General features: G+C 41.3%; 1 protein-coding gene across 1 annotated transcript; it reads right to left on the bottom strand.

Moving 5' to 3' along the window:
• Positions 1–735: 735 nt before the first annotated feature.
• rhol (rhodopsin, like) lies at positions 736–2,017 on the bottom strand. Its single transcript, XM_053483876.1, has one exon. The coding sequence runs from the start codon at positions 1,978–1,980 to the stop codon at positions 952–954; it is 1,029 nt and encodes a 342-aa protein (XP_053339851.1). The 5' UTR covers positions 1,981–2,017; the 3' UTR covers positions 736–951.
• Between the last annotated feature and the right edge of the window lie 18,546 nt (positions 2,018–20,563).

The following is a 20,563-nucleotide window of genomic DNA, read 5'->3' as shown; positions in this document are numbered from 1 at the left end:
TGTGGAGTGGACACTATGAATCACGGGTGCGTCGGGGTAAGAAGGGCAACACATGAAATGATCCCCATCATGCACAGTACACACATCCCAAAGATGTTCGCTCTGGAATAGAGTCAATCTGAACTCAATCTCTATAGAATATTAAAGGCTCTAAAGTTTTTGCATTGGATTTTGTTTTTATTTATTTATTTTGGACAGGCGTTTACAACCAGGACTCTCTGTTTACAGTACATTCTAATTATTAAAAAGTTGTAAAGTATGATATCTCGAAGGTATGATAAGCAATAAACTAGTTGGGGAAAAATTGATAACTTGCACAAACATCTTCAATGCAAGTCTAAACTAAAATAATAAAATTTAAAATGAAAAAAAAAAAAAACAGTTAAAATTTGCCTAAAAGTTTATTGGATATCTTTTCAATATCAGTGCTGGTGATTATAATTTAGCGATTTATCTCAGATAGATCCAGACTGATCTGATAGTCCTAATCAGTATCATCTCCTTATGCAACATGACCTTGGGAAAAGATTACAGACATAAGTGTTCAAGCCCTTAATACTCCAGTCAACTTTTTTTAATGTCATAAATGTCAAGGACACATTACATACATCCACTTAAATTTCTGTATTATTTTATATGACAGGTGAGTACATTTATTACTCTTTTTTTTTTCTCTATAAGAAAAAGTTCAATCCGTACAGCCTGTCTGCAACGATAGAAGTAAAGTTGCATTCAAAGCGCAGTCAAGAACATTTATTCCTTCTTCTGTTTATTCCTACGAGATCCTAGCATAACAGACATTAAGAAACATAAAAGTTTCCAAAAGATCTCCAAGTGGAGTTTTAGGCAACTGTATCAGTGAGGTACAGTAAATCAGATTTTAAAGAGTTGTGCTGATATCTATTCACAGATGTGTAAACTTGAAACGCTTAGGGATTGTGAGAACTAGGCTTATGCAGGAACCACCGAGCTGGACGAAGCAGACGTGGACTTGGTGTTTGAGGCTCCGACGTCATCTGAGAAAGGATTCTTTCCTTGGCACAGTGTGGTGACCATGCACTGACGGAGCTGCTTGTCCATGCAAATGCAAATGAGAGGACTGTACAGAACCGAACCCTTGGCAAGGAATGAGGTCAGTGTCAAGGCCAAGGGACTAAAAGCACTCCCTTGGTTTTTGAAGACCTGCCAGCCGATGCTAGAGTATGGCAGCCATAAGATGAAAAATCCCAAAGTCATGACAACTGTCCAGCGGTTGGCATCTCGCTCATTCTTATCAATCGCATCGTTATTAACGATGCACAGCAATCTGCAAAAGCACACAGTGATGACCATTAACGGAACGATAAGGTGCACAGTGAACATGTAGTTAACGAAGGACTCGTTGAAGAGGTCAGGCTTCAGGGTGTAGAAGTCAACACCGCATGAGCACTGCAAACCCTCAGGGATGTAACGTGACCACTCGAACAGAGGAGGCAAAGAACAGCTGAAAGCCATAAGCCAGGTGAAGCCAATAGCCTTAACCACAAACCTCCGGCGGAAGCGAATGTCTATACCTGGTCGACAGGACACCATGCACCTCTCGACAGCTAGGACGACCAAGGACCATAACGAAATGTGGGTACCGTGGACTCCGAAGAAGGCTTCAAAATTGCATCCCACCTGTCCGCGGACAAAGTATCCATGCATGGCCGCATGTGTCGTAAAAGGAAAGCTGACCAGGAGGACAAGAAGGTCAGCCACAGCCATGTTTACCAGGATGTAGTAGATTGGAGTGCGCAGGTTCTTGTGCATGACCGTGACGCAGAGTGTGAAGAAGTTGACGGGAATACCGATAAGGATAAGGAAGAACATGTAGACACTGATGAATGAGAACACCCATGGCTCGGCCAGGTAGTACTGAGGATACTCGTGAGGACTCCTGACAACCCCAGTCACGTTGGACATTGGGATGTAGAAATCTGGGCCCTCTGTGCCATTCATGTCTGACGATTAGCAACTGTTGTCCCGTGTTGTCCTGTTGTCCTGTGTAGCCTCTTACTAGTGGGTAAGCAAAGAAGGCAGACAAGTGTGCTGCAGAACAGATTAGCAAATATGATCGGTCAGCAGGATATGCTTGGGCTGTGTTAATGCTAATCCACTGAGCTCTAGCAGACATAAGAGTCTGTAAGTCACATGGGGCGTAAACTGTCTATTCTTAGTAAAAACACTTGTTAAGGTGTTTGCCTGGATAAAACTCTGTTATGAGCATCTCATCACTGCATCTTAGTTGCCACCTAATGGTATGTTCATTCCATATAGTTTTACTGCTCAAACAAGAAACTAATTATTTTTAAATAAACAAACCCAGCCACATCAACCTTGTGTTTTTGTCTTTTTCTTGTCACACTCTGGTCTTTTAAAACCATTGCAACACTACAGAATGCTCCACCAAAACTCGGATACAAACAACTAATGTTTCCAAATTGTCAGAACCGGTCATGCATGATCAATGACTGTCAAATATTTGTCTCTGAGAAGCAGCATGCTGATAAATATAGCATCTCTTTTATCTATTGATCAGAAGATTGAGAAAGCAGCTGCAGCAGCCACAGAAATCATTCAGTCTGCTCCGGGCGAGGAGGGTTGAGGGGTGTGTGTGTGTGTGTGTGTGTGTGGGTGGGTGCGTGTTTGTTGGGGGGTGTGGGGGGCGGTAAAGCAGTTGAGAAGAGCCCTCTGCTGTTATAATGCCGCATTACAGGCACACTAGGAGAAAACATAATAAAGCGCAGAATAATTTATTATTCATACAAACTGCTTCAGGATCATCCTGCTCAGCTAGAACACTACTGTAGATGAGTGCACTAGTGTGCTTGTGTCAAAGTTGTTTTTTATAGAAGAACCAAAATGCATCATTATTAAGGAATGATTTTGATCACCATATTAATTGACACTGTTTACACAAGTCTTCTTATCTTGCTGTTCTGTTTTTCTTCTGCATCCCATTGCATCATGTAACAGTTTGATACTACAACAAGTAGAAAATATCTTGAATACTGGCAAGTTCATTAAATATCGAAGATAAGATAACTCAGACTTGTCCAGGCATGGACTCCACTAGACCTCTGAAGGTGTGTGTGTGTGTGTGTGTGGATATTTGGCACTAAGCCATCAGTAGCAGATCCTAAGTCCTGTAAGTTCTAAAGTAATGCCTCCATGGATCAGATTTCAGTTTTTTTATCTGTAAGTTCTGTAGAACTTGGAAGCCGGGTCGACACCTTCGACTTTGTCATGTTCCTCAAACCAATCCTAAACAATGTTTGCCGAACGTTGTCACTGCTATAAGAGAACAGCAGTTCCATGACTTCAGCAATGTTAAGACAGGTGGTACGTATCAACGTAACATACACATGAATGGCAGGACCCAAGGATTCACAGCAGAACATTGCCCAGAACATCACACTGCGTCTGCCAGCTTGCCTTCTTCCCATAGTGCATCCTGGTGCCATCTATTCCCCAGGTACCTAACGCACACCCATCTGACTATCCACATGATGTGAAATAAAACATGATTAATAAGAGCAGGCCACCTTCTTACCTTGGCACCATGGTCCAGTTCTAATGTTTTTGTTTATCCATTGTAGGCGCCTTGTGGGGGACATGGATCAGCATGGACACCCTGACCAAAGCAGTGATGCACTGAGAGTTCTGACAAGTTTCTATCAGAGCCAGCATTAATCTTTTCAGCATTCTGGGCTCCATTGATCGCAGGTTCTAGGTGATATTAATGTGTCCATGGCTTGCTTATTGTACAGTATGTACTGACTACTGCATACTGAGAAAACCTCAGGTGACCCCAAGTTTTGGAGATGCTCTGATCTAGTTGTCTAGCCAACACAATTTTGCCCGTGTCAAAATCTCTGATTACACATGCCCATTTTTTTGTCCTTCCATAAAGAAACTTTGATGACTGCCTGTTCACTTGCTTTCTAATATACAGTACCTTGTAAAAGTATTTATTCCCCTTGAACTTTTCCACATTCTGTCATGTTACAACCACAAATGTAAATGTATTTTATTTTATGTGATAGAAAACCATAAGAAGTCAGCGGAACTGCTTATGGCTTTCTTTCAACAATGGCTTTCTTCTTGCCACTCTTCCATAAAGGCACGATTGTGGAGGCCATGATTAATTGTTGTCCTGTGGACAGATTCTCCCACCTGAGCTGTGGATCTCTGCAGCTCCTCCAGTTTTACCATAAACCTCTTGGCTGTTTCTCTGATTAGTGCTGTCAGTTTAGGTGGACTGCCAAGTCTTGGTAGGTTTGCAGATGTGCCATACTCCGTCCATTTTCTGATGATGACCATGAACAGTGCTCTGAAACACATTTTTTTAAATAACCTAACCCTACTTTAAACATCTCCACAACTTTAGTCCTGACCTACTGTATAAGAACAGCTGCATTTAATGATTAGGTGACTTCTGAAGGCAGTTGGTTCCACTGGGTTTTAGTTAGGGGTATCAGAGTACAGGTGGGCTGAATACAAATGCACGCCATGTAAAAATTTAGAAAACATTTATCAGCTATACAACATATATCAGCTTCCCTAAGTGCAGTTATTTATTTAATACTTGATGTAAACTCTTACAGTAGATCATTTTAATTGTATTAATGTTAAGATTATCATTTAAGGCATGTAGAAGACGAAGCGCAACACAATAGATTGAAGAATGTTTCGCTTTTTCACCTTGTACTGTACATCTGCCTAACTCCGTCCTTGCTCTCATTCTCTTTGAGGTAGATTTATGTGATGATTCGGGGTCAGTGGTTCTCCTTACTGGACTCCTGAAGTGATCGAGAGGCTCGCTAAGACTATCATTCATTAAAGATACCACTAGCTCTCAGATAGCTGCAAAGGAGCTGTCATGTCCTGGAGCGATGTATTTGTTTATCTCGTTGCTCTTATTCCAGACTGACTCCGCTATAAGCTTCTCAAGCATAAACTCCTAAAACTCCCTGTTTATCGCAGGCGGCTTCATTTACAAATCGTTAATTGCGATTCAAGCAAAGTCGTCCTTCATCGATGTGAAATGCAGCACATGTTCAATGGAGAGCTCTGTAAGGGCTGGTTGTACTGAGTGATAACGGAGATAGAGAGAGAGAGAGAGAGAGAGTGTGGCTATCTGCGAAAACACTGCATTAGCAAGAAATCTTCTCTGAGGGTTTACGTCTAATGTTTGGGGATTTGTTTTATTCTGACTTGAGCCTGGGTTTAGCTTGGCATGTGTTTATGTGTCTAAAAAAAAAAAGCCCAAATGTTCAAATGTTTGCATCAAATAAGTGGTTTCTCAGAGTTGAACATAAGCCGTTGTTTATCTGTAGCATTACCGCAATTAGCACGCATGTGTGTGTGTGTGTTTCTGTTCCAAGAGAATTTCAAATAAATTAGAATGCAGTATGGACAACACATTACAGCGCCTTATGGATGATTTATAGTTGACAGCCTTAAAGAGAAGTGGACAAAGGCAAATGGGCTGCCAGGGGAAAGGTAGTTTCGTTAGACAAAATGAGAAAAGGGAAAGGAAGGCATTGTAGTTAAGGAGGGAGGGAGAAAAAGAGGGCAGGAAAAAAGTGAGGATGTGCATGTGCAGGTTTAGAGACCATGCCCAGCTGGCATGTGGGCACTCGACTGGTGGGTAGAGTGGCAGAATGGACTTCTGCAGGCTCCTCAATGCGGCTCATGGAGTCTCGGCCAACCAGCAGTTATCCCGACTGGGGAAATCAGAGTGTTTGAAATTGTGCAAAGTAGTTTCCCATCTTTTTTGGTTACAAGAATTCAATCTCATCTTTGATTAGCTAAAGGCTTTACTACATGTTAGATATGAGCCAATCAGTGCCCCTTTCTCAGACAGAGGCCCAGTGGATAAAAGTCTGAAGTAAAGACAGGTGGGAGAGAAATTTCCTTTTCAAAACCATCATCTAATATGTTACATGCACTTGCAGCAAACATGCAGACAGAATAAATGTATTCCATTAAGAGAAATACAACCAAATCAAGAGTTTACATACCTGAAATTTACCTACTGAACTTCTAATTAATGTGTTTACATGCTGCAGTTTTATTCCTATTTGGCAATTATTCCTATTATTATTATGTAATATCCATTTTAACGCAGCCAGTGAAAACATGCTAAGGTTTCTATACATGTTAACCATTGACCTGTTCTCTAAACTTCATAACACACACCCCACACAGTGCTGATGGAATATTTTTTAATCCTTTTATATTTTCCACATTTTGATGTTTCACTCATCTTAAGAAGTATTCAGATCCATTATTATGACACTTGTGGCTGAGATCTGGTGCATCCTGCTGCTATCAGTGGTTTTTGAGGTCTTTGAGGTCTTTCACTGAAGTCCACCAGTGCCTAACTGAATTCATTGGACATCATTAGGAAAGGCATGCACCTGTCTGTATACCATATAAAGGTAGTCACCGTACATGGAGTACATCAGAGTGAAAACATAACAATGAGGTCTAGAGAATTACCAGTAGACCTGTGAGACAGGATTATATCAAGACATCTTGGGAAGGATACAAGAACATTCCTGCAGTCTTGAAAGTCCTCAAGAGCACGGTAGCCTCCATCATGCTCGAATTGATGGGACTTGGAACAATCAACAATCTTCAGAAATCTGTCTGTTCAGCCAAACCGAGTAATCAGAGACGAAGGACCTTGGTTAGACAGTTAACCAAGAGCCCAGGGGTCACTATAAATGAGTTCGCGAGTTCCCTTGTGGAGATGGGAGAGACTTACAGAACTGCAGCACTCCACCAGTTGTACAGCGGCCAGACAAAAGCCATTCCGCAGTAAAAGGCACATCACAGACCGCTGGGTGTTTTCCAGAAAGCAACTAAAGGACCCTCAGACCATGAGAAACAACATCAACTGGTCTGATGACACAAAGATTGAACTATTTGAGAAACCATTCAGTGCACATGACCTTATTAAAACCATTCCTACAGTCAAACAGTGTGGTGTCGGCGTCATGCTGTGGGGATGGTTTTCTGCAACTGGGACTGGGAGATGAGTCAGTATAAAGGGGAAAAACAGATACAGAAAAATATTGCTGAGGATCGGTTTACAGTTCAACAAGACCATAACAGCAAGAAAACACAAGGGAGGGGCTTCAGAAGAACTATGTGAAAGTCCTGAAGTCTGGACCTGAACGGAATACAGCATCTCTGGAGAGACCTGCAATCAGTTGGTAACTGAGGCTTCCCCTCTAACTTGGTTGAGCTTGAACATTCCTGCCAAGATGAATGGAAGAGTCCTCTAAAAGCTAAAGCGAAGCTGTTTTTTAAACAGATAAGAATGAAATCCCACCAACATGCATACGTTATAATACACAGTAAATTGGTTTAGGATTTTATTACTGGAGAATTGTTAGACTTACTTTCACAGAAGCCTTGACTGACCTGAGCGTTTGCCAGTGATAACAACGAACAGCGATACACACATCTGCTGCTGTCATGCCTTGAGCTACACACACACACACACACACACACACACACACACATACAGATATGTGGTTTAAAAAGAAAAAAACCTCCAGCCAAATCATTTTGAGTAAACATTCCTAAACATTGCACTATTGCATCATCCAGCGCTGTCACATTCTGACTAGACTCCACTGAGCATTGTTTTCTCACAGGACCAAACAATCTTCAGATTTTTTCTTTTCCTGGCTCAAAATTGTCTTCATAAAACTTTAGCTTTGTTTGTTATGGCAGCGTATGTCCTAATCAGTCGGTGTAAAGACCTGGCTTCTCACCATGTGGACAGAATGACTCGGGTGATGTTCGGGAGGAGGTGCAGCTCCGACGATCCCAGCAGGGATTCTTTTACTTCTTTAGGACGTATATTATAAATATAGATGATTATGATGATAAGAACATGTTTTCTTTTTTTGTTCTTTGGAAAGTATTGTGCAGTGGTAAAGTGCTCGCCCTATCATCTGGAGATCGCGAGTTCGGTTCCCGGGTGATGCTGTAACCTCTCGCAGCCGGAGGTCTAGAGAGAGCTGATTGGCCGAGCTCTCTTAGAGGGGAGAGATGAGCGGTACTTAGTGCTCCCACATTAATCACGGCTCTACAGCCAATCAGGGGCGTCTGTGAGCTCACGCAAGCGGAAGGAGCGGATAGCGCTGTCCTCCGAGTGTGTTACTCCGCCCCTAACGGTGCGTGAGCGTGCAGTTCGAAAAGATGTGTTCGGCTGGCGTCACGTGGTTCCGAGGAAACACGTGATAGTCTTCTATCCTGATTGAGTGGTAGTAGTAGCCTTAATGTGGGAGCCCTTTAGTGACGGGAGGGGTTGGACACGACTAAATTAGGAAGAAAATTGGGGGAAAAAATCCAAAATAATAATAAAAGAAATAATAATTCTGTCCAGCGGTCATTAAGACACGCCCACAATTTGATGTACAGTATGCGCAGTACGCTGTTAAAACTTGCGGTTTCTAACTGCTCATAACTTCACTTCTCAGTCATTTTGATTTAAGGTGCAGGTTTAAGTTCAGGCAAATGAAAACGCAGGACTGGCAAAGTTTCATAAAATTTTGTCTATCCAGTTCAGACTGATGCTGGACATACAGTACAGTACATACAGGCAGACATACAAAGACAAAAAAGACTGATTTCGCGTCTTCCAATGTATAAAACATAACGATTTCATTGAAAGAGTGAGTTCTGACCAATGTACAGACAAAAAACATTTCTTTTATATTGTATACTGTATATATATATATATATATATATATATATATATATATATATATATATATATATATATATATATATATATATTTATAAAAAAGAGAAAAGAAATACTTATGCAGTGTTATTTATATACAAAGAAATAAAATAAGAAGTAAAGGAACCGTAACATTGCATGAGTATTTCTATAGTCACAGTTCAGCTCAACATCTTTATTACTTGCAAGCTTTTCTTGCTGTACTGCACTCCATCAGTTTCCATTTACCTTTAAATTAGGAACTGTGTCTATGCAGTCTGCTTTTATTAAGTAATCCCTCTCTCTCTCTCTCTCTCTCTCTCTCTCTCTCTCTCTCTCTCTGTAGGATGAACTGGATGTGGATTGACTCCTAGTGTGAAGCTGCCACCTGCATAAAGCAAAGCTCACCCCTAAAATCAGCAACACTTCCGTAAAGTTGATTAATCAGCCTTGGAATGGTGCGTCAGAGTGCCTTGTTCATTCTCCTTGACTTAAAGTAAGTGGGACTTCTCTCTCCGTGTCCACTGAGAAAGTTCTTATCTCCTACATTAAATTCACACATCCATGACCGAGAACTACAAACTGTGCGAGCGGCTTTTACAAAGTAAATACAGACAGGATACACAAGATGCCAATAAGGACATGTGAGTCAGAAACGTTCTGTTTAAGCCTTACTCGCTTTAAATTTCATGGGTTTTATGCAGTAAACCCAGGGTGCACTATATGGCCAAGTGATTCCGACACCTACAGTAGCCATCACACTCGTATGTGATTCTTTTCAAAATCGTTGCCACAAAGTTATAAACACAAACTTATCTAGGATGTCTTTGCATGCTGGTGTATTACAATTTCATTACACTGGAACTAAAAGGCATGACGGTACACCTGTATAGAAACAGAGCTCCATGAAGACGTGGAACACCTTCAAGAACAGCACCAATCACCTGACTATTAATGAACACCAATCACCACAGCTGTGGTCTAAACGTTTTCATGCCTCGGGAGAATTAGCAAAATGTGTAGAACAAGGCGAAACAAATGGATTTTATTTCTTATAGGACTTATCATAAGTAATGCATAACAAAATGGCAAAATCATCAAACAAAACATGACAATAAGAAAATTAGGAAATAAAGTTAATATCGTGTGTTGCTTCCTTTAGCATCAATGATGACTGCAGTCTTTTGTAATAATAATCTACGCGGTCCTTAATTCTATCAGGTGGTATAGCTGCCCTTTCTTCTTGGCAAAATGCCTCCCGTTCCTGTAAATGTTTTGGCTTCTTGCATGCACTACATGTTTAAGATCTCCCCCAACGTGGCTCAGTCATGTTTAAGGTCAGGAGACTGTGATGGCCGCTCCAGAACCTTCATCTTTTTCTGCTGTAGACATTGGAGGGTCATTGGCATTATGCTCATTGTCTAAGAGCATCCCATGTGCAGCTTTCGCGCAAATTGTCTGACAGTATCTTCTGATTTTCTGCATTCATCTTGCCAACAATGATGACTAACCTCCCTGTGCCACTGGAGCTCACACACACCTGAAAACATAAGAAATCCACCATCATGATCACCTTCTTGACTCCTATCCAAACATTAAGTTACATTTTGATCTCATCACTCCAAACGACTCTGCTTTAGAAGCTGTAAGGCTTGTCTACGTGCTATCTGGTGTACTGCAAGCGGGTGGCTTTGTGGCATGCGCGCACTAACGGCTTTCTTCTCGCACCGTGTCCATGCAGGTCATTTGTGTCCAAGCACCTCCTTATTGTGCTCTTTGAAACAACAACACCATAAAGTTGTGTGTTTTTGTGTCTTTGCGTCCCAAACAATTCTTCTGTAGTGCAGTAGTGGTTGGTTTCTTATATCTTTTTTCTGCTGTATAAAGTTAAACTACCTTATTACGCAGGTCCATTGGCATTGACTATTTTTGCATTCACAGGTGCAGTAACTTCCCCTTTAATGGCCATTTAAACCTGTGTGTGTCAACCTGTGTTTATAATGTGGCCATTACAAGGATGTTAACTTTTGATGAGGGTTGTTTCAGTTATAATTAGTTTTTAAAAAGGAGTCGAACAACTATGTTTCGAACAATTATGTTATCATTAATAACTACATGTTACCACTATATATATCCTTATATAAGAAAATATATGTTGCATTATCAATATTTTCCAAGTATGTTAAATGTTAAATGAATAATTAATGCCTATTTGATTTTTTTATTATTATTTATTACTGTAGTAATAATAAATAATAATAATAATAATAATAATAATACGTTTATTTTATATAGCGCCTTTCAAGAGACTCAAGGCTGCTTAACAATAACAAAAATGTTTACACATAGAAAGAGACATCTGAAAGACAACAAAACAAAATACAGATAAACATGAAAACCGGTAATACAGTATTCATCTAAACACATATTCAAAGATTGGGAAAACAGGACGAGAAAAGATATGTTTTAAGGTGGGTTTTGAAATCCTGTAGTGAAGAAAGATCACGGATGTGTTTGGGAATAGAATTATTCTGTATAACAGAATTGTTTGGCCCAATTTTTGCAGTTCTCTCTCACAATGTAACCTAAAACCGTCTGTATTGGGGCAAAGGGCAAGATTTTGGAAATCATTCTTAATGCTTTCTAAACCATTACAGTATGTATTTCTAATTTAATCTACTTTTCCATGTACCCTTAATCCCACCCCTGAGTGGTTCTCGGTCCCCATGGCCCCCCCATGGCCCCCCCATGAACCCCCCATATTTACACAATCCTGGAATCACCCCTGCTTGAGACAACACCTGATTTACATTTTTTTGCTCTGATAAGGGATTTTATTCAGGGGTTGAATAATTCTGAGACTGCAGTAATCATTAAAAGGGCCATTTGTGTTGACTTTGGAGAAATAATTTGATATATTAGTTGTGTTGAGCTATTTAAAGCTCTTGTTTCACTGATTTATTACTAACAGCTGCAAGTTAGTAATTTTGGCCAAAAAAACAAAACAAAATGATTTTTAAATATGCGCGCACAGTTCTTCGGGCTGCCACGGGCCTCCACTTGGCATACATAAGATGTTAAAGATGAATATGAGGCTGAAAAGTGAAAGGTGAAAATGACACCTGAAGATGCACATCAATGTGAACAAAATGATGAACATGAAGATGAACAAGAAGAAGAAGGAGGAAGAAATGAAGGAAATCTATTAGAGTACTAAACAGTTTTTGGACTGAAGAAGAAGAAGAAGAGAGAATGAAAGATGATAATGATGATGATGATGATGATGACAATAAGATAAATATGACCAGGAGGAACAAGATAAGGACTAAGATGAACATGAAGATGAAAAACTGAGGATAAATATTAAGCTGCTCAGGAAGAAAGGTAAAGTAAAAGAACATGAAAGCATGAAGGTGCTAAAGATGATAATACCAATGTTGATGAAGATCAACAGAAGATAAACATGAAGATGATAACAAACAAATAGAACATGAACATGAAGATGATAAAATTGACGATTAAAGAAGAGGGTCATAAATAAAGTAAGAGGTAAAAAATATATAAAGGTGAGCATGATTGAATATGGCTAACATGAAGGTGGAGATGTAAAAAGATAAAATGAAGACAAAGATGGAGGAGAGAATGGACATAAACTAAAAATAAAAGGAAAAAATGGAGATAATGATAATAATGAAGAAGAAAATAAGACATAAAAAATGAACAAGGAACATGATGAAGAATAACATACATGTAAGAAAACCAAACATGATGGAAAATGGTGACAAAAATGAACCGGAAGCAGAAATCCATCAGTTTAGAGCAATAAACAGTGCTTTGACTGATGATGATGATGATGATGATGATGATGATAAAGAAATCTATTAGGGCACTTAGAGGTTTTGGACTGAAGAAGAAGAAGATGATGATGATGATGACAATGAAGATGAAGTTAAACAAAATTATGAACATAAAGGGGAACGGGAAAATGAAGAAGAAGAAGAAGAAGAAGAAGAAGAAGAAGAAATCCACTAGGGCACTAAACAGTGTTTGGACTGATGAAGAATTATAGGGAAAAAGATATGATGATGATGATGATGATGCACATGAAGATGAACAAGAAGATGAAGAAATCCACTAGGGCACTAAACACTGTTTAAAAGAAGTAGAACACTGAAAAAGAAGAAGTAGAAGAAGAAAAAGATGATAATGATGAAGATACACATGAAGGTGACTAAAATGATGAACATGAAGGTGAATAAGAGGATGATGGAAAAGATAAGGATGAGGAAGAAGAGGAAACCCATCAGTCTTGGGTACTACATTGTGCTTGGACCCCTAATTGGCAGTAAAAGTGCACATGGTTGCTTGGAATTAGTTGTTGGTTATTGGGATGGTTATTATTTATAGTATCATTATGAATAAATAATTTAAATGGTTAATACTAGTTGATAAATAGTTGTATAGAAGTTGTATACAGCTCTAACTGGAACAACAATTTATTACAGTTTAAGTAGCAGACCCACTTTATAGTTATGCACTTATTTGCCAATTTTAACACCGCCTTCATTATCAGAAGCATTTCCTACATGATCCTTGTTCTTGCGTTTGGCTCGGCTGTGCGTCTTGCTCTCGGCCCTTCCCAGCTCATCCTTCTCATGTGCATGGACTTCCTTCCACTAATTCAACCCCGAGCCTCAATCTCCTGGCTCCAGAGCGCCGTCCTGGTTAAAGAGTCACTTCTTACAGTAAGGCGGTGACCGGGGAGGGGCTCATATCCTCCTGCGCTGTGACCAAGCACGGGTGTGGAAGATGACATGAATGGAAGGTGTGGTGCCCGACCCGAATGTTCATTTGTTATGCAATTCCCTCATGAGCGGGACGAGGAGCGAGGCATGCTCTGAGTGCTGATAGGATGTCCGGGACACCGTGAGCTGCACGTAGGGAAGTGACATGGCTGCATAACTCTGACGCAGCACGTAGTAGAGTGAAGGAGCAACAAAAGGAGGAAGTGAGAGGGAGAGTAGTTGCGAGCAGCGTGAGTAGTGAGAGTGCCAGAACTCTCCGGCTCTGTGGGAAAAACTCGACCGGGCATGCTCAGTAGGTTTTTGGGACAAAGGGCAGTTGCGTCACCTCTCGGGACAAATCTTGATCGCCTGCTGCGAAGACGAAACGATGAGGTTCACACAGTCAGACGGTTTTCTGTGCTTACGCTGTAGGGTCTCACTGGGACGGGGTCAGATTGATGACCTGCAGTTTTCACTGGAATACGTGAAACTAGTTATCCTGGGAAATCTTTGATTTAATAATATAATAATAATGTATTGTGTTTTTACTTTAACGTCACAATGATTATGGCTTTATAATAAATGAGTCACATGACTATAACGTTTGCTTATGATTTAGCAAATTTATTATCTTACTCATTTATTTAATCATTTTTTCTTTAAAGTAAGGGTTTGGCACACCTTTACTAACTTATTGATCTATTTATTAATTGATTTTCCATCCTTGAGTTGTAATAGGGATGGGAATCTCCAGGGATCACCCGATACCATATTATCACGATACCTAAGTGCAGACTTGATTTGTATTGCGATTTTGTAAGTATCATGATTTTATAAGTATACTGATGACATATTTCTTTTTTGCTGTGCTGCCTGCCAATGTCTGAATAGTTTATAGAGCGCCACCTGTAGGATGATGCAGGAACAGCAATGTTTTACCACCTCAAATTTAAACATTAATTTATTCATTCATTCATCTTTTACACCGCTTATCCTGTACAGGGTCGCAGGGGGCCTGGAGCCTATCCCAGGAGACCTTGGGCACGAGGTGGGGTACACCCTGGATGGAGTGCCAATCCATCACAGGGCACACGCACATACTACAGGGTAACATGTTGTGAAATAGCTTAATCTGCATATCTTTAGACATGGGGGAAATCCACCAAGCACAAGGAGAACATGCAAACTCTATGCACACAGAGGTGGGAATCGAACCCGGGACCCTGGAGATGCAAGACAGCAGTGCTAAGCCACTGTGCCGCCAAATGCAAGAATATATAAATAAAAAATATACAGATGCATAGATAATTGTGATACATAACCGACTTGATTTTTCCTCTGTCTCTACTATTTAATCATCAATTTTTGCTCCCTTTAAAAACACATCAAGCCAAAATACACAATAATCCCCTCCAGATAACTTATAGTTCCACAAACAACTAACCAGACTCAAACCCATGTCTCACACAAGTGCAGGGTTTCCTTAAACTAATATTTAAGTGTTCATAAACACTGAGCTTCTACCCAGTACTCTCACACACACACACACACACACACACAAGTAAAAAAAAAAAAAAAGCATTCCCAGTCTGATGTTACACAACTTGCTCTCGTGTGTAACTCCTCAGGCATGCGTAAGAGCCCGTGTGTGTGTCTGCGTTCGCGTGCGTAGCGTCCCGGTTGGCCGGCTGCTGGGTGACGTTACCGAGTGTGTGTTCTCTGAGAACCAGTGAGCGTAGTGACGCCTGCACTCTCTCTCAGTGAGTGAGATGTTTAGATGATGAGATTAGCAGCGTGTTGAGAGAACAGAAGCTGCTCCACTCAAGACGGATCCTTTTTTTTTTTTTTTTTTTACGGTTCTTGTAAATCTCACTTTTGAGAACTGTGGGATCGGAACACTGATGCTGATGTCACGCTGCTCTGGAGTCGGTCTGTTGTAAGACGCCGCATTAGCCCTTAGTGTTTTGTAGCAATAACAGTGTGGGTACTTGATCTCAAAAAGACAGCACATAAACAGGGATGTTCCACATGAACAAGAATCAGTCATACAAATTCAAAACAATAAACTTGTTTTATGTAAGAAGTTGTTAGCATAATTGCTATTAGCATCCTTTTTTGGTCATAAATAATGGTATAAATTATTATAAAGACAGTTTCTTGTTTGCAGGAACTTGATTTGGAGATGGTCCACAGTATTAAATGTGATCAGAAATGGTTTTTAAAAAATCACAATAATTAAACTGTAGCTTCGATCAACACTGCATCATTGATTATTTTCCTACGTGGACAATAAAGCCTTAAGCCCCAAGTCTTAAGTGTTTTATTCCTTGCGCTCTGAAACACATGCAGCTCTACCTACACTTCCTGTAACACAAACACAGACTGACAAAAGACTAGCTAGTAATATTTCCTCAGCTCTTCCTTAGAGGTTAAAGGTCATGTCTGATTGATCCTAAACCACTTAACTAAAAATAAAATAACTGTACACAAAAATACACAATATGGAAAATATATGGAGAATATATGAAGAAATGTAGAACAATAAGAGCAGCCGAATAAATGTCCATGGTTGTGCAATCATACACATATGTAAAGTGACTTACGCAGTGCAAATACGCTTAAAGTGATTTATTTAAAGTGACTTGTGATGGAGTGATTTGATGACCACGAAGTGTAGTTGTGCAGTGGCCACTAGTGTAAATGAATGTCCAGTGTGTGTGTAAAAAGCCATATGTGTGGGTCAGTACTGTGTGGTGGTGTGATTGTGATTGAGAGACCTTATCGCCTGCGGGAAGAAGCTCCTCCTCAGTCTCTCTGTGTTGGCCTTCAGGGAGCGGAATCGCTTTCCTGACCTCAACAGAGAGAACAGTCCATTGTTGGAATGGCTGAGGTCCTTCACCATCTTCCTGGCCTTGGTCCGGCACCGCTTGCTGTAGATTGAGTGCAGGTCAGGGAGCTCGGTGCGGATGGTGCGCTCAGCTGATCCACCCTCTGTAGAGCTCGTCTGTCCTGCATGGTGCATGGTGCATGGTTTAACAGAAAGCTACCCGGGATGTCCACAATACCCTCAAACCCAATGCTGCTTGATGTCTTTAGTGGAAACAACCAAACAGGAATGGAGCTAAGGTGGGTCCTAGTTCTGAAACTCGAACCTCTTCAGTAAAGTGTAAATCAGCCCAAGATGAGTCCAACAAGTCCGTCTATGATACCGAGATTTACGGAGAAGTAATATGGAGGGAATAATCCACCCCATGTGGTTCATGCTTTCAAAGTTCATCCATTTGCCTCTGAAAAGCCTCCAGTGACCAAACTTCAGTCACATACTGTATACTGTAGATCAGGACAAGCTGAGTCCAATGAGTCCAATGAGCCCTGGCAGCGCTACAGTCGAAAGTAATATGGAGAGAATGACCAAGTCAAGTGGTTTACACCTTCACTCAAAAGTGAACACTTGTTATAATAATATTAGTCTCCTTTGTAAGATTTATTTGTGTGTGAGAGAGAGGGAGAGAGAGAGAGAGAGGAAGAGAGAGAGTTTTTTAAGTGACAATTGTATTTGTCTTTATGTATTAATGAAGTCCATCCACCCGATCACTGGGGCTGTCCTTGTCTCACTTGATCAAGGAAACAAAATGGACCTGAGACCGCTGCTAAAAGCACTTAGGTCTTATGTGTGTGTGTGTGTGTGTTTGTGTAAGAGTGTGTGTGTGTGCAACAACTGAAAGCATTCGAATGCATCCTGTGGAAACACCAGACCTCCCATCCTCTCACAGCTGCGCACCGGACAGATAGCATTGGTGTGTTTCGTAGTGGGGAAGTGGAGAGAGTGAACGAGTGCAACCTTCCCCTAGTGTATGTGTGTGTGTGTGTGTGTGTGTGTGTGTGTCTTCCTTTTTGTCATCCCTCCCTGTTGCCTCGTAGTCAGATAAAAAGCACTAGTGTGTCCTGGCAAACGCTGCTGCTGTGGGATCCATCATCCTCCCTCACGGATAGAGGGAACGATCGGTGGGTGGGTGTGGAGCGGTGTAGGGTAGGGTGGGGTGGGGTCTGGGGGGGGGTTCTGAATGATGGCCGAGAGACAAGGTGATAGTGTGTGAGAAAGAGAGTGTTGTCTTCGATCATATCCCTGGTGGTACTTATCATGGATCTTAGGCAGAGTGTTTTCATTAAGAAACATTCCCAAGATTCTGGTGCTATCAGTATGTGTGTGTAAGTGTGTGTATTGAACACAGCTAAGGGAAGACAGACATATCGAGCGAAGCACTCATAACTCCACAACCTCTTTCTCTTATATTCCTATCCTTCTGGGGACCGTCCGTTATCACCCGCACTCAGACCGTCATCCCTGTCTACACTAAAACCCACACGATGAAGTCCGGTGCGATTTACGCTCCGTCTCTCTTTAGCGCTGATGTTGGAATGTGTGATTGACGAGCAAGAGCCTGACTATCTCAAGCTGGCCGCGTAATCTCTGAAGCTCAATCTGTCAGAAACAGCGCCGTGCGTACGCTAAAGTATCCGCTAATCTGATCCCTCGACCAGAACCGCCGTCGGATATTAAGCATCGATATGAATTTATGCGCAGGACCATTTCTTAGACGACATGGTGCTTCAGGTTTGACTGTTAACACGACAACGGCTTTGGCTCTGGTTATATCGAGCATCCTTCATATAAGTCTCTGGGTAAGTTGTTACCATGGAAACAATGTATTATTAGAATTGGCTGAATGGAAACAGCTGGAACTGCAGTCAGATATGTTGAAAGTTATAAGAACAATCTAGGGTAAGATAAGATCCAATTATTTGTCGTGTATTTTTTTTTACAGTGCAGTGGAATTAATTTGATGCAAATCACAGGTTCAGAGTGCAGAGTCAGCCAGGATACGGTAGGGTTAAGAGCCTTGCTCAAGGGCTTAATTGCGACAACTTGGCGATGCTGGGGCTTGCCCCCCTACCCCCCGACCCCCCCACCCTTCCAATCAGTAACCAAGAGCCTTAATTGCTTGAGCCACCACTGCCCCCTCTACCTATACATGTTTTTGAAAGGTCTCATTATTGATACTGTGTTGGTAAATTTCCGGTTTCTTTAGTCTGTGATGGAAGGAGTCTCCAGTTTCAGTAAAACACGCATCACACTGAAGAAATATATGCTTTGTGTATTCTTGGTAACATAAGAAAAAACCCACTCATTGTCTATACTGCGTTATTCTGTGTCCATGCTCAAGAAGGACCTGAAGCCTGGGGACATCCTGGGGCCAGGAGACCTAGTACATGAGGTACACGATGCACCATGCTTCTGAGGACACCAGGCATGGTACACCCTGGACTGGGTGCCAATCCTTGTTTGCACCAACACGCTCATTTACACACTACAGGAGATTTGTGAACGCTAAATAGCCTAACCTTTGGACTGTGGGAGGAAACTGGAGTTCTCAGAGGAAACCCACCAAGCAAAAGGAGAACCTTCAACTCCATGCACACAGATCCTGGGGTGAGATTTGAAACCTCGACCCTGTAGGTCTAAGGCCACGATGCTAACCACTAATCCACTGTGCCGCCTACAAGACCAGCTGTTTTTTGTTTTGTCTTATTAAATTTGTGTCTTGAGGCTGGTGAAAAATGCTATGGACGTAACTACAGTATAAATGCATCTCTAAATCGACGTTAAAGTATGACTCTTGTGTCTTCTTTCATTAATGCATTTGCTGAAAAAATGAAAAAAACGCTCTCATTTCAGTTTCTTTAGCCTGTGATGGAAGGAGTCTCCAGTTTCAGTGAACCTTCCCTCACATTAAAGGAGTTTATGTTTTATCGATTCTTGTTAACACAAGACAAGCTGTTTTTCTGTTGTTGTTTTTTTTTTTGTCTTATTAACTTTGTGGCCTGAGGCTGGTGAAGGATGCAACTATTATGGACATAACTATAGTAAAAATGCCTCCCTAAATGGACAACGCATGTCTTCTTGGGAAAAAAAAAAAGCATTTTCTGTATCTAATAATAATAATGAAGATCCCTCTCATCATGCTGAGCGCTTGTAAACTTTTACCCCTTCTGCAAACTAATTTTTGCTCCATGCTGAAACCGTGCCTGTCCCGAATGTGTTGAGAGACGTTTCCCAGCGCGGAGCTCTGAGCGATCTCGCTCCATCGTCTCTACGTCATCTTAATCCTCACCAGGATCTCTTAACACACGCATTAACATGAATTCACAGTCGTAAAGGGTGCACACACACCCTCGTAGCTCATTAGCCTGCTCTCTGTCTTTCCCTCTCTCGTCCCCTCTCTCGTCCCCTAGAGCGCTTCAGGATTAACAGACAGCACTCTTTTATTTTCTCCTGGTTCACGTGCACTCCAAGCTCTTCTTACACCATTTCAGCGTTGTTGTGTCAGCATGACTTTCCCATGTTAAACATCTCACACTGAGGGGAACCACTTACCATGCACACACACACACACACACACTCCCTCGCTCCGCTATCTCCTCCCTCCTGCTTTACTCAACCTTCCATAACAATGACCTAATGCCTTTTACAGACTCAACAAATCCATCACACCAATGCACAGGACTTGTCCTGATGTCCCGCATAGTTTGTGTGTGAACCCCGGATCGTTTTTTTTTTTGTGTGTTTTTGTTTGCGGCTTACCTCCCTGCTGAGTTTACTGCTCTTTGAGGCTGTGTGAGTTAACCAGAGACACTCTCTACCTCCTTTCTTCCTCTCGTGCTCCCACTCAAGGCATGCAGCTGTAGTGTGAGGTCAGCTCTTGCAGCTGAGCATGAACATCATCATCATCATCAACCTTTCTCCTATCTCTGCATGACAGCGATGTGCGTCTGTATGTGTGTATACATGTGTGTGTGTGTGACTCAATAGTTTATCATACATTAATTTATCATAATCTTCAGTGGGGAGGTGTTGAGCGCTGAGCCGGATTAACAATGGTCATTCATCAACTAGTGATGCTAATATCATGAACGGCAGCAGCGCTAATTCTTTTCCATCTGTTTTTCT

This window comes from Clarias gariepinus, chromosome 23 (genome assembly GCF_024256425.1).
Source record: "Clarias gariepinus isolate MV-2021 ecotype Netherlands chromosome 23, CGAR_prim_01v2, whole genome shotgun sequence".
NCBI lineage: Eukaryota > Metazoa > Chordata > Actinopteri > Siluriformes > Clariidae > Clarias > Clarias gariepinus.
The sequence above is the reverse complement of the archived record's forward strand: the minus strand, read 5'-3'. Positions and strand labels throughout refer to the sequence as shown.